A 15,132-nucleotide genomic window follows, 5' to 3' on the forward strand; every position below is an offset into this window, starting at 1 on the left:
TGAACAGACTGTAGAGGCAGTAATGGAGAAACTGATTCTTATTTAATAGCCTTAGTTCCCTGCAGCACTGGGTTGGTACACCCTGGAGCAATTTGTGTCTTTTTCTTCATAGATCTGCAGGAGAGGAGAAGAAAATTAAGAAACTTATGTGGAAATGTCCTCCATGTCCTCTGACAGGTTTCCATTCATCTGATCTTCTTTTTGCAGGTGTCCAGCTCTGCCAGTCCACAAGCCAGCTTGGAAAGCCACATGTTCAATGTTGCTGTGCTCCCACAGACACCCAGAGCACCTCAGCTTTCCCTTGGCTCCTCTTTGCACATGGCTGTAAGTGTCTGACACCACTGACTGCTGTTTTCCGTGTTCACTGCTGCAGTGCAAAGTGACAAAAGCCTTGCATCAAGCGGTGGCTGCTGAATATTGGTTCTTGCATTTGCCATTGTCCACACTATTGTGCTCAATTCAAACACCTAAATCCAAGGGATCAGACGCACAGACCACATAGATAACTAGGGTGGAAACGGGAGGAAAACAAACAAACAAAAAACTAGATAGGCTAAAAGTGGAAATGATTGGGGGGGGAAAAAAGACACAACAAAAAGCAAGTTGAGAAACTCAGTGTTAGAAGCAATGAATTTATAAACTTGAAAGGAGAGGGAAAAGAGAAAATATTTTAAATATTTTTATTGAATTCTTAGTATTTTCAAAATACCATTTCCTGAGAAGCCTTTAGGAGTAGCAAGAATGAAGAAGCTGTGGTTTAGAGAGACTGCAATGAGTAGATCTTGCCAGTAATTCCACTGCAAATTTACTTACCCTTCTACACCAGAAAGTTTTCATTTATTGTTACGATGTTAGGAACACAGATTATAATGCATTTGGAAACTATTCAGGCAAGCCTTGGTGCATCTACATGCATGGACTGAACTACCTTGTCTTGGAGCTTTGACTCAAGGAATAACCATTTTGATAACAACATTGCCTGTAACTTAGTTGTTTCCCTGATTGCGTTCAAAGTCTAGAGTTGGTTTTGTGAACCCTCCTACTTCAGCGCATGCCTTCTAGACAAGCCCCATCATGTACGTGGGAGAAGTCTAGCTTTCCTTTTTCTGCTGTATAAGGAGGGATTCTGGGTGCCTGGGCTGGAGGAGAGTATGGGGCTTTGCCAGAAAAGACCAAAGGAAGCAATGGGAGTTGGTCAAAATTCCATGACACAAGGGCCTTGTCAGCGTTTAAAAGAGTGTTGACCTTTCACAGGCACTAATAAAACATGTTCAGATTGCTACTTGGAGCAATAGCCTGCAATGTGTCTTTCTTCTCTTGACTTTTTGTTGTTGCCATTACTGGTAAAATTGATGGGAGAGGTGTCTGACTAAGCCATGCTGCACTGGATTTTATAGCTAATTACACACCACAAAATTCAATAGTGCCATAAAACACATTTTACAGAGGGACGCCTCACAACCTGCAAGCCCTACCTGTGGGAGAGACAAATAGGCCTTAGAGGCAACTATAAAGAAACTATAATCTTAAATCTTTTCATCGTAAAATTGCACTTCCTTGCATCAGCATGATTGAGTTCTGTTCATTCATCTTCAAACTCCTTTAGCTGAAGAGCAAGCACAAAATGTTAAGTCTTCTCATACCTGTAAACCTTGTCTCTTTGAGTGTCCTTCCAAGAAAAGTGGAAGAGAATTTGATGACACTTTGGTAGTTGAACTGGGCAAACATCTATACTACTTTTTCACTCGCGTTACCTGTTTGCAGAACACTGACACCATTGATAACAGGAGCCTGAGCTACATGCACACCAGCTCAATGCAAACAGAAATTGGGTTTGTGAAGGAGACATTTTTTCTAAGCATCTGAAAAGGAAGGTTCTTGCTTCCTCAGGTGGCAGGAATTGCTGTTACACTGTAGTTACATTGGAGCGCCTGGAGTTTTTGCACAGAGGCTGTATATAGCCATGTTGAAAGAAACCTCACACCTTCAGTACTGTGTTCAGTTTTGGGCCCCTCACTACAGGAAAGATGTTGAGGTCGTGGAGCGTGTCCAGAGAAGGGCAATGAAACTGGTGAGGGGTCTGGAGCACAAGTCTTACGAGGAGCAGTTGAGGGAGCTGGGATTGTTCAGTCTGGAGAAGAGGAGGCTCAGAGGAGACTTCATTGCACTCTACAACATCCTGAAGGGAGGCTGTGATGAAGAGGGATTTGGCCTCTTCTCCCAGGCAACAAGCAGGACACGGGGTAATGGCCACAAGTTGTATCAGAGGTTTAGGTTGGACATAAGAAAGAACTTTTTCTCTCAAGAGAGTGGTCAGGCACTGGAATGCCTTGCCCAGGGAGGTGGTGGAGTCGCTGTCCCTGGCAGTGTTCAGTGGCATCTGGATGATGTGCTGCATGACATGGTTTAGTGCTTGTGGTGGCAATGGTGAGGAGGAGATGGTTGGGCTGGATGATCTTATAGGTCGTTTCCAACCTTGTGATTCTATGATTCTATAATATCACAAATAAACTTCATGGCTCTTGGTTCCAGCTGTATACGCGACTGTTTCACATCTGAGATGGATTGTCAACTTTTATTTGATGCTTCCTAACAGACATTCATAGATTAGGCTGTGGTTTCTCTTCTGATGTGTTTGCATGAAAATACTGAAGAGAAATGAACTGTAGATTTGGTGACATTTGTGATGTTTTGAGCTGTTGCTAAGGAACCCTGCCTTCCTTCAGTGTCCAGACTGGGTCTCGGGGGTCTTAGAATCATAGAATGAAAGGTTGGAAGGTACCTCAAAGATCATCTAGGTCCAGCTTCCCTGCCACGGGCCATACTGGCAGCCAGTAGATCAGACTGCCCAGGAATCTGTCAAGCTTGGCCTTGAACATTTCCAGGCATGGGGCATCCGCAGCTTCTCTGGGCAGCCTGGGTTGCAGGATGAGACATAGGTTTGACAGGGTGGACTTAAAGGCATGGAAGTGCTGGGATTCAATGAGCTGCACATGATGTGGTGGGTGGAAACCTGTAATTTGTTCCTGAACCTGATCATCTGATGTTCCAACAGAGGTGAATTAATTGTACTTTCCCTAATTTGGCTTGTACTCCCCATATTATGTTAGTGATTATGAAATGAGCTAGTTATTTTTCATACTCAGCTGGACTTCATTAATTTGATGATTTCTCATGGCCATTATTTCTGCAGGGTTAAGGTTCATAAATTCATGCAAGTTAACTGCCTTTGACCACTGACGTCTAATCGTACAACACCATAATTCTTGTAACACACTGCCCACCCTTGACTAATGATGATCTTATAATGGAAAGATCAGAGCATTTTTAGACAGGCTTAAAACAAAAAGGAAAGCTTCGATTCCTCTGTATTTGTGTGGAAATGACTGAAACATTTTCAAGATTTCTTTTAAGAGCAAATCCAGTCCAGCCACATTAGATGGGACTGGAAGAGTAGGTAGGTAGTGAATTATACTTTTGTCCAGGGAGTGTTTGATCAAAGCAGATTTTTTTTTTATCTGTTCTTGGTTCCTGTAGACAGAAAAATGAAGCTTCTCTGCCTGAGGTGGTCCAGCATCTGCAGGAGACAGATTGTACTAAAAATGCTGCCCCTCTCATGGTCAGTCTCAAAGTGGGGGCAAGATCATGGTAACAGGAAGGAGGAGGCATTTGATTCTTATTTTTCCAAAGTTATAAGCCCTTCCTAATTCCCCAGTAAGGACTTACTGGGGGTAGGCCTGTGTAGTGACATCTTCTGTTGAGCATAATAGTACTCAGCTTCTGTGTTACATGTTCAATTTGCATTTTAGATGAGCTGAAAATGAGTTTAGATGTCCCTAAAAGCAAATTTGACTACTGTTAAGCTTTATTTTCGTCTGTAATTTCATCCCAATTAGTTCCTATTCTGTAGAAGTTTGAGAAACTTGGTAAGGGTTCAGCTCATCTGTTTTTCATCAGTTTTATGTCTAAGAGGCAGACCTTTACATTCAAAGTTTATCTTATCTTTTATTGCAAAGCGAATTCTTTCTTGTTGTATTTTTGTCTGTCTTTCCATGTCTCTTGTGTTGATGCTCTTGCTCTAATGTGTTTATTGAGGTTCTGGAGGACCGCGTGACAGTGATTGAGCCCCATCACCTCTCCTTTGTGGACCCAGAGATACCCAGCGAGAAAATCCTGTTCAACGTGACTGTCCCTCTCCTTCCTGGCCAAGGCAAGTGTACCTGTTCAGAACATGGCAGCTTGAATTAATTGGTATGCTTCTTTGAGCAAATTTTATGGTTTTTTTTTTACTGTATATTGTTCTGTGAAAGCATCTGCTAAGCTATTTGCCCCCCTTCATTAGCGTTCTATCATCTTGTTTCTTTGGCTTATTTAGGAGTATGCTGCAGTGCACAGATATTTTTCTTATGATTGACTGGAAGGCATTGCATGTTGCACTGTGGCTTTCTGCTTCTAGCCTCTTTAGTGAGAGGTATTTGAAGAAAAAAGCAAGTGAAGAATTTGTTTTAAGTTACTGTCCTGTATTGCTCTGTAGAACCCATACTGGGTGCAGTTTCAAACATCTGACTCATTTAGCAACAGCTGAAGGTGTAAAAAGAAATACTTGGGAAGATAAAAGGAAGCCATCCTCTGTGGTGTATTGTTTTAAAAATAAATGGGTTCCTTCTCTTAATACTGAACTCTGTTTCTGTAGGTATTGTGGAGCATAGAGACAGGCCTCTCTCCCCAGTCAGGTATTTCACTCAAGCAGATATAAACCATGGCAAGATTGCTTATCGTCCACCAACTGCAGCTCCACACTTGAGAGAGATTATTGCATTCTCATTTGCAGGTAAGGAGCTGACCTTTGCAGTGCCAAGTCAGAGTGCTGGTTCTCCTCCAGTTCTGGAATGATCTTGGTGCTACTCATTGAATAATACAAAAGATGTGGAAATATGCCTTGGGGAATGCTTCAGAAGTTCACTCAATTCTTGAAATGATTTTTTGCCTCTTGTTCAGTATATTAGCTTTCAGTGAATTATTGGGGTATGACTGTGTTCTCTGCTGCATTTAGCGTTGTTGACACTCACACTGGATGTGGCAGTGGTCAAACTGTCGATCTGGTGCCCTGTGGTTAGGAACTGTTGCCCTTCTCATGCTTGAGTACTGGCTTCAGCAGTCTTTGGATTCAGACAAGAACTGATGAGTGTAAACTGAATCAGTTTAGCCAGAACATTAGATTTCTGCCATCAGGAGGATAACAGTCAGGAGCAAGATGTAGAGGAGGAAAAACAGGAAAAACTTCAAACATGTTGGACCAGTTGGTGTATGGGATTATGTGATGAAATGACAGTACATGGTAGATGCAGTTCTATACATTGCCATGCCCTCTGCTGACACCCAGAGGAGTTTCACAGACTGGAGGAGAGCAGTGTGTTTTTTCTCACTGGAAAGAAAGTGCAGAAAAGAGTGCTTTCCTGATTAAGGAGAGTGTCCAGTCTGGTTGAACGTCTGCACTTGCTTTCTCCAAAAGCTGTCCAAATCCACGTCAGTATGAACTGTCCTCTGCTAACTACAGTTACTCTGTGCTTGTATTTATCCCATCAGGTCTCCCAGAGTCAGTGAACTTCCGATTTACAGGTATGCAAACCATTTGCTGTTTCTTGGCCAAAGTTTTCCTTCTTGTGCCCTTCACGCTGCCTGTTACTCCTTGGCCTTTCTGAGGGCACCTGGTAGGAACTTCTGGAAGTAATGTGCCCAAGGAATGTTCGTTCCCTCTGTCCCAGCAGTGTTTTATACAATTTAAGATGCAGTTCAGTAGGCACACCTTTTTTCCAGTAGTTTCCTGGAATGTGTCACAAATGCATGTTCATTCCTGTTTTCCCTCTACCTGAACAGGGACATCAGTGTTTCAATTTGTTGGATTTTGTTTTTTGTTTTATTTTGTTTATGAGTTTTTTTTCGTTGTTGTTTTTTAAATATACCATGGAAATATTTCCACCATTGAATTGCTAGTAATTAGCTGCTTCTTACTTACGTAATATGTTTCCCTTTCCATGTACTATCTAGCACAGGTATGCAAAGTGATCCACCTGCAAGACTTACAGGTACACTTTGTAGATAAATGGAAAATAGTATGCATGCAAACATGCTCTGATTTTTACAAGTTACACTTTTTGTGCTAGAAAATGAGTTAGGGACAAAGGTAAATACCTCCAGATAGGTGTGAGTTGTGTGTTTACATCCACACAAATCTGTAGATTTGTGAATCCCTGAAAGCACATCCCTATGCTCACTTGTTTTTGTCTGTGTCTAGTGTCAGGTGGAGAGCACACAACCCCAGAGATGGTGTTTGTCATTCACTTGCTCTCTGCAGAGCAGCAGCCTCCAGTCTTCCAGATCGCAGCTCCTTTCCTGGAGGTCAGCCAGGGGGGCAAGGCCACCATCGGTGAGTAGACTGAAAGGATGGGGCACAGAGTTTTTTCACGTGAGCCACTTCCTGGTGGTGTCAGGATGCTTGCTGGGGGTTTCATAAATATCCTGCATATGTGGACATATGCACATCTCTCTCAAAAACTGGAGATTTAATGTAACTGTCATACTAGAAATACTGTGAGTCACTGGCAGTAAGTTCTCTGAATCAATATCCGATCCAAACGTTACCAGGGGACTAATTATTTAAATGAAGGTAGCAAGCCCTTGGGCTAGGGATGCTCCAGAATTATTTGACTTTTCAGGTACTGACTAAATTAAAGTTTTTTGGCTCCATTCAAAAAAACAGATGACAAAAATTTAGGGACTTTACCAGAGCAGAGTGTAAGTAAGGATGCTGAAGCCTCTGTTCTATGTGTCTGGCACAGGGATCCAGTTGGCTGTGAGCGACACAGATACAGCTCCTGAGGGCCTCTTCTTTGAGCTGGTGAAACCTCCCCATCATGGCATCGTGCTCAAGCATGGTGCAGGTGTGCAGGAGCACATGAGAGCAGGTGAGTTGAGCAGAAATCTTCTTCAGCACAGGGGAGGGAGTACCCACTCACATCCAGCTTCTACCTATCTATTAACTGGTTTAGTTGGGTAGGAGGAGACAGATGCCTCTAACAGATGCAGCCGCAGCCACAAATGTGTTGAATTCTTTGACTGAAAGAGTGTGACTTCAGGAGAGAGCACATGAAAGATCATTTCCTGTCTGTTGTTTAGATCCTGGCCGAGATAGTGAATTTCTGTAACACACATATGGACTGGTGGGCAGTCACTCTATTGTGATAAGAATATCAGCTGCTAATCAGAAGAAACCTTTTGCTCTACGTGGTAAATTACATGTGAAATAATACTTAGTGAACATTTCTGCTGAGGTCTGCATAATCTGTGGTGATGCAGCAGTCAAAACCTTCTGTGGAGTTTTCCTGTTGATTTTGATGGCAACAGTTTCCAGTGTATGATCAGATGAGCAAATATTGTCTGTAAGAGAGTAGTGCAAACAGATGTGGAGAGGGAAGCCTTATCTAGTTATGACAGGCCTGAGTTCGCAAAGCACCTGGGAAGAAAGGAGGATCTGTGCATTTCCAGAGAATTGTCTCTGTGAAGAGTCACTGTGTCTATAAAACATACAAGGTTACAGCTTTTCCTTTGCCCTACACATGTATTACTTTCTTAAAAATGTCTTCATAACTCACAGCTCTGTAGGGATGGTATTAAATGCCAGGTAAATGTGTGATTAAATCTTTTGCTAAATTGGGGCCTTAGGCCATTTGAACTGGATTGGTGCACTAGCAGTTTTCCTGACTTCTGTATTTCTTTCTGGGAAGGTGACACCTTCACCTATGAAGACGTCACTCGAAATGCTCTGCAGTACGTGCATGATGGTTCAGCAGCAGCAGAAGACAGCATGGAAATCTCTGTCACCGATGGCGTCACCACAGTGACCACAGTGCTGAGGGTGGAAGTGTCCCTGTTGGATAACAGCGGTCCACAGCTGGCTCCAGGCTGCCTCTTGGCAATCACTGTGGCTAGTAAAAGCTCTGCAACTCTCTCTCGATTGCACCTTGCTTATACTGTAAGCTTTTGTCTATTTCTGAATCTGATGAATGTTGCCAACATCCCATGCCTAATCCTCACACAAACCCTTTGCCACCCACACCTCTTTGCCATTAGTGTGGATTCTTGGCAAAGAGCTCAGCTTTTGACTGTGTCCTGCCAAAAAGGGGACAATAGACTCTTTCTTCCAGCAGGGTTTTAAGGCTATCCCTGCTTCCCTGAAACTGCCATGCTGAGAACTGAGTTAATCACAGATTTTTGTATCAAACAGACTCCCTAATAACACATGTATTTTCATGACAATTTCTTCCTCCTCACACAATTGTGAAATTGTTTGGTTCTTTTCTGCACAAGCTTCAGGGGTTGTTGGTTTGGGATTGTTTTTTTTTTTGAGCAAATCAAGATTCTGTGCTTCCTGGTGTAGCTTTGAGTTTATTCCAGTGTTTGTGTTCTTGTATGCGTTGTCCTGCTGGCAAAATTCAGAGAAAGGTGTTCTCCCAGTTGATTTAGCAGCACAGACACTGGCAGTGGATTTCAGGTGTGCAGGTATGCTCCTTTTAGAGAGGAGGTTGGAGAGATTGCAGTGCACATGTGAGTCTGGAGAGACCTACGGTACTGGCTGTCAGAGAGATGGTTAGGAAACTGCAGAGTGAGGTAGAATAACAAGGCAGGCAAATGTTTTTTTCCAAAGGATCTGCCTGGATAAAAGTCAGGGACCTGTCCCATTCTCCTTACGAAGAAGAAGGTTGACAAGGGAGCTGTTCAGGTTTAATGTGAAGAACACAACAGTCACAGAAAAGAGGATTTATTTCCTGATCCATATTCTAAGAATATGATTTCTGCCTTGGGTCTTATCTTTCTGGCAACCAAGAAAGGCTTTTATTAGAAAGATGACATATGAGTCATTATGTCACAGAAGTGATTGTACCTAATGAAGTTTAAAAGGGCCAGGAACAACTTCTTGCTTAATATGAAACAGGCTTTTGAAGCATTGCTCCACACCACTTTTACTAAGAACTGAACAAGAGAGTGCCTCTGAAGCATTAATGGGCGACAGTTACTCCCTCTGCTGGGTGTCTTTTTGGCTCATTTTTTCTGGAGTTGGGAAAAGCGTATTACATAAATGACCCAGTCCTCTGGGAGTGTAAAGTAATTTGAAAATAGAAGTGCCAGTTTTATCTCTGGGAATTTGTTGGCGTAATACAAGGACAGAAGGAGAACCTCTCTGAGCTGAGAGAAAAGGAAAATACGTTTTGTAGCAGGTACTGGAAATGTCCACCTAATTGACTTTTCTCATCATTAGAGCTTCATTCATTGTTCATCAGCTGAGGGTCTGACCCTGTTGGTTTGATATATTCCCCTAAAACAATATTTTCTTCATCCTTCCAGTTTCAATGGATGGAAGCAAACACTAATCTGTTTTTTGTTTTTTTTTTAATTTTTCCTTCATGTTTAGGACAACAATTCTCCTGACTCAGAGATAAGAATCCAGTTAATATCTCTGCCCACATACGGCACCCTCTTACGGACGTCTGGCTCTCATGATGAAGAGCTTTCTAGGGTTTATAACTTCACCATGGAAGACATCAACAACCAGAGGATCAGGTGTCAAATAGCTGTTCTTCTAAGTCATACTAGTTAACAGCTCGGTGGGCTTTCCACAGGGAACTCGGGACTGTATTATGGTGGTGAAATGTTTCCAAGATAGTATTTTCTTGGCAATTGTTACCAGTGAGACTGTAAATAAGAGCATTTTCTTTGTACAGAATTAGGGTTTTACACATATCTGAAAGGTAGTTGGTTGAAATTATGAGAATTTTTTTCTGTGCAATGTCATGGTGATACTTTAGGTGGACAGTGTAAAAGGAGTGATTTCAAAGAGTTCAGGAAATGGCTGGGTTTGGGAACTGAAATACTACTTCTCTTCCAAGAGAGGTGCTTGGATGAGGTGCTTTGACCCAGCTGTCAGCAAGACTCTCTGACACAGCTTGTGTTTTGACTTGCAGTTACGCGACTGTGTTTGAGACGAGCAATCAGCCAGTTACGGATGTCTTTCACTTCTCTGTTTTTGATGCTGATAATAACCGGCTTGACAGGCAGATGTTTACCGTCACCATCACGTCCGCCCTGGCAGTACCATCACTCATTGTGTTTGCTGACCATATCACTGTAAGTGGCTGCCCAACAGATTGGAAACAATTATAAGAATGTCTTACACATGGGGGGAATCAGATAGTTTTTCTGGACTGAGGGCAAATCACTGCAGAAGCATGGTGTTACACGTGCAATCTTGTGAGTGCAGAGGGTTAAGAAATTACTTGGAGCCCAGAGGAGACTGAATGTACTGTTGCATCCCTGAACCTCGTCTGCTTACTTCTATTCTAGTCAGGAGCTAGTTTTGTCCTCCAATGTCCCATTGATATCAGTAGAACAAGTCAAATTTACCTTGTTTAGTATTTGGTCCCTTATTTCACCAGCCTTATATATAAAAGATGAGCAGAAGATGAAAGAGTCTGAAAACATCTGGTGTTTTGGACAGATACCTGGCATTTCAGACTCATTATCAAAGCCTTTTGAAGTCATCTCCCTCTTTTTTAGCTTGGAGTTCACCCTCCCTTGCTTTCAAAAGATTCTTTTCAACAAGAAAAGCAGATTTTGCCTTCTAAGAGGTCAGCATGACTCTGCCAGTCCTTTTTTTTCCCCTTGATAAAGCATTCACAGGCTTCTCTTGCGGGCCAGGCAGGTTTTGTTTTTATCATCCTGCCTCACCTCCCAGCTGATCTCATGGTGAACAGATCTGAGGGAGGATGGGACAGGACTTAAGAGAAATGAGCACTGTGAGGACCAGGAAATTCTTCTACATGGGGTGGTGATACACTTGTTCAGTCATGACTCATCCATTGCTGTGTGCGTGGGCTGTACTTTGTCATACACTTTTGTTTTCCAGGTGGATGAGGGGGGCAGGGTCCCACTTCTGGCTCATCACCACTTAGCTGCTGATTATGATACTGCTGCCAAGGAAAACCTGAGGGTCACAGTTATCACTCTACCTATGTATGGCTACATTGAAAACACTAAGACAGGTAAAGTGCCTGGCTCTCTCTTCTTCCTCCTGGCCACTGAAAGGAAACATAGAAATTGCAGATTCTAGTTTACCTTATCATAGTTCCTCTGTGCAGTGGTCAGTATTATGAGATAAACTGTCTCTGGAGAGCATTAGTTTCTAATTCTCGTTTGGAAGCTGGTCCAAGTTGTGATACTGGAGCATTAAGAGCTTTTTTCAAACACTCTGTTTTCATCATGCTTTATTCTGACTGCCCTTGTTCTACGGAACAAATTCTGCTGAATTCTCTGAATGTTACAGTGAGCTTGAAGGATGGGAGTGCTGTGGAATAGCATCTTGGGTAACACACTTTTATGTCATTGTAATTCCAAGAATAAGTAGAATCTATGCTGGACTGTCTGGAGTTATTCATCCAGGAGGACTGTCTGCTTAGTTACACCCATAGGTGATCCTAGCAGCAATAACATAAATCATTTTACTCAAATCACAGCTTCCCTTGGTAAAATATCATCATGGGCTGGTAGTGTCACAGCTTGTTGCAGCAGGTACTGCCCTTCTTCTGGAGTACATGGTTTGCTAACCACCACACGTCATTCCTCCTAATAATTCCCAGCTCTTGCCATCTAGGTAGTGGAGAGCCTCCATCCTTGAATGGGCCACAACTGGTTGGTTTTCTTGGGGATGAGACTATTGCAAGGTGCAGTTTGATACAGTGATTGTACCAATGCCAGATGGCACATTAGCCATTGTCTCACTGAAGAATGTTGTAATTCTCAGATGTGGGCTTGCTTTTACTGTGGATAGAACTGCAGCTTTCTTGATGCCTGCTCTAATGCAGCAGATGTCACTTTCTACAAAGGTCACAAGATGACAAAAGCCATGCTTTAGGAATGAATATCTTGCATCCTTCAGTGTGTCATTCCTCCCTTAATCCTGCTGCTTCTATTCTTCGTTTATCGGTGACTTGAACATTTTTTTACCAGAAGCATTCTGTTTTGCAGGTGAGAGTTTTGGACCGCAGAGTGCTGTTACCACAGATGCATCCTTCTCCATTCAAGATGTTCTAGAGAACAGCATTTACTACTTTCAGAGCGTCCACGAAAGCATTGAGCCAACAAGTGATGTTTTCAGCTTTTATGTGAGCGATAGTTTCAGCCAGTCTGAGGTGCACAGAATCAACATCACTATTCAGGTACGCCTGTGCTTTCTGGCTGCAAGAACACTCTCTTTTCACATAGACACTTGACTTTTTGAAGTACAGCTCCTTCTAGTTGTGAGCTTTCCTCACACCTTTATAATACATGGGTAGGGGATTAGAGAGTTTCCTTCCTCTGAACTATTTCCTTGCCCTGGTACAGAAGTATATTTCCCCTGCCACACCAGAGAAGGGCTGTGCACTGCAGACTCTTCCCAGGGCTTATTTCTCAGGTGTCTTCATCCTCTTAGAAGCAGCCACGTTACTGGGGAGATTTGGAGAGTCTGCTGTAGTCCGTCTGTTGATATTAGTGCCACTACTGTCATAAAGTGCTCATTTCTCCTTGGCCTTTTCCCTTGTTCGACTTCGGGATCTGTGCAGCGGCAGAACGATGAGCCCCCAAAGATGGTGTTGGAGCCTGTTAGAGTGCATGAGAGCTCTAGTGTGGTTGTTACCAACGCTTCGCTCAACCTGCAGGACCTGGACACCCAGAACAGTGAGCTTGTCATTGTGGTTACCAAAAGTCCTGAACATGGTAAGTCCTGACAAGCTGGGGTGGGAGTAGGAACGTTCGTGTGTGTGTGTGTGTGTGTGTGTGTGTGTGTGTGTGTGTGTGTTTGTCTGTATCTATAATAGCCTCTGATGTGAGAGGGAAGCCTGCTACATTTGTACGAAGCATGTTTAGATCAGCAGTGACATAACAGTCACACTTCAGAGCAGACATGCTCTTTGATAGCTTTCCCAATCTGTGAGAGAGAGAAAAGACAGACTGCACCCACTTCTCTGGAAAGCTCCCTTTTTTATTATTCCATTTTCTATTGTGGGGTTCAGTTCCAAAGAACTGAGCATCTACCTGCAATGATAAAGAAAAGGCAAGGTGTACAGTGAAGGCAATATGCAAAAAACTTCCATCAGTTCTTTTAGTAAAACCATGTCCACTTCCATGCATCCCACTGGGAGTCTGCATGCAAAGAGTGCCATGTCCTCCTCATAATTTTGATGCATCTGTTGTTTGTCAGGTCACCTTCGCAGAAGGCAGACTGCTGTGGAGCCCCTAGAGCATGGACACGTGCTGTCTTTGGGCTCATCCTTCACCTACCAGGACATTTTGGATGAGCTGATTGTTTATTCTCAGAGCGGTGCAGCAGCACAGACGGATGAGTTTGGATTCTCCATTACAGATGGTCTGTACATGCAGACAGGGAAGCTGGAGTTCTCCATGGAGCTGCCAAAGAAGCAGCTGCCCACATTGACTGTCAACAGGGTCCTGCAGCTCCCCACTGGTATGGAAGGGAGGGTGGAATGGTGTCACTTGTTTAGCCAGCCCTGTGGGAGAAATTCATCTCCTGCTGAATGTAATTGCGAGGTGTAGGTGTAAACTCATGCCTCTTGTTTGACTGGGGAGGTCTTTTCCAAACAATCTGCTCATAACAGAGCCAGGATTGATTGTCTGTTGAAAGGGACAGGGGGAAAAGAATTACAGGCATAGATATTTTTGTGCATGTTGTAGTTAAGCACTGCCTCCCAAAAACAATTTCAGGGCTTTGTATTTGTTAGTTGAGAAGGAACATGTGAGAGCATCTGACCTCAGTTCTGACAGACAGCTGCCGGCTTTTCAGAAACTTTGTCTACACTCAATTCACATTTCTGAAAATGTGTCAGCTCTACTTAAGCTGTTATGTCTCTGTTGTGCAGGGCTGGTTAAGTATGACATCATGCAAGGCTGAAAGCCACTTTTCCACAGCAGCGCAGTGCCCACACAGTTTTCATTCCAGGGCATTCCAGCAAGCCTAGTGAACAAGCAGTTGAGCAGGAACAAACCATATGCCTGGGACCCTGCTATGCCACACTGGACATCCAGGTGGAGGATCCTTGTAGATGAGGCCTCTGTTTTACTTATGGTGGGGTTCTCCTTTCTCCCCCAGAAGTACCATATTCTGGTTCTGTAAAATGTGAGCTGCTATTTATACAGTGTGGTCTAGTCTAGACAGATCACTTAGCTGGATTGACTGAAGCTATTTGTGAGCTTTTTCTTTCTCTGGTTCAGGCTCTGCAGCACGCATCACGGATCAACACTTGAAAGCAGCAGCTGTTTATCCAGATGACACAATGATCAGATATGTCATGAAGAGAGATCCCAGCATGGGCCGTCTGCAGTTGACTGATACTGATAATCCAGTCGAGATCTCTGTCAGAGGGCCTGTCAAAAGTTTTACCCAGGCTAATATAAAGAAAGGTGAGAATGACTTTAGATAATCATGGCAAGTGAAATATGGCTGTCCCTTTATGGGGAAGGATGATTTGAAAAAGAAAAGGACAAGGAAGAAGGTAAGATAAGGTTGTTATGGTAGAATCACTAAGCAAGTGTTAAGAAGTCTCTCTCAGCAGGAGAAAAAGAATAAAGAGAAAAAGCAGTGAAACCTGAATGCAGGAGTTCTGTCAAGCTCCAGGTCCCTTGGCTTATATTTGTCAGCCTGCTTCCAAACTGGGAGTTACATGAAGTTACCTGTAATAAAGTGCCTCTTTTCTCCTCTCCCTTTCTCCAGGGCAAGTGGTTTACAGTCACAAGAAGGGGGATCCTGGTGGAAATTTTGCCTTCACCTTTGATGTGATTGATGCAGATGGCAACAGGCTGATGGACCAGTTTTTTCATATTAGTGTATTAGGTAAAAAGTAATCAAAAGTTACATTTTCATTGCTGCAAAGCTTTATAGATGCCCATTCCTTGTGTACAGCAAATTGAGATGGAATTCCTGAGATGCAGCTTTTATTCTCTGTCATTTTGAAGGCCTTTGAAGTTTGGAGTACAGGGAGGATCTGTGGCTGCTAAGATAAGTTCTCTGGCCTCTGACAAACTTCA

The 15,132-nt window shown here is 43.1% G+C and overlaps 1 protein-coding gene across 2 annotated transcripts in view; it reads left to right on the plus strand.

The window, feature by feature from the left end:
• FRAS1 (Fraser extracellular matrix complex subunit 1) overlaps positions 1-15,132 on the plus strand; it is a 163,599-nt gene that overhangs the window by 121,208 nt on the left and 27,259 nt on the right. For both annotated transcript variants that reach the window (XM_052681999.1, XM_052682000.1), the window contains exons 31-45: positions 208-324; positions 4,096-4,210; positions 4,694-4,831; positions 5,587-5,619; positions 6,296-6,427; positions 6,840-6,965; positions 7,785-8,032; positions 9,470-9,618; positions 10,020-10,182; positions 10,961-11,096; positions 12,079-12,269; positions 12,654-12,807; positions 13,292-13,555; positions 14,320-14,508; positions 14,819-14,938. In XM_052681999.1, coding sequence (XP_052537959.1) covers positions 208-324; positions 4,096-4,210; positions 4,694-4,831; positions 5,587-5,619; positions 6,296-6,427; positions 6,840-6,965; positions 7,785-8,032; positions 9,470-9,618; positions 10,020-10,182; positions 10,961-11,096; positions 12,079-12,269; positions 12,654-12,807; positions 13,292-13,555; positions 14,320-14,508; positions 14,819-14,938 — 2,275 coding nt within the window. The remainder of the gene's footprint in view (positions 1-207; positions 325-4,095; positions 4,211-4,693; positions 4,832-5,586; positions 5,620-6,295; positions 6,428-6,839; positions 6,966-7,784; positions 8,033-9,469; positions 9,619-10,019; positions 10,183-10,960; positions 11,097-12,078; positions 12,270-12,653; positions 12,808-13,291; positions 13,556-14,319; positions 14,509-14,818; positions 14,939-15,132) is intronic.

Source organism: Tympanuchus pallidicinctus, unplaced genomic scaffold, assembly GCF_026119805.1.
Source record: "Tympanuchus pallidicinctus isolate F22 unplaced genomic scaffold, pur_lepc_1.0 scaffold2, whole genome shotgun sequence".
NCBI lineage: Eukaryota > Metazoa > Chordata > Aves > Galliformes > Phasianidae > Tympanuchus > Tympanuchus pallidicinctus.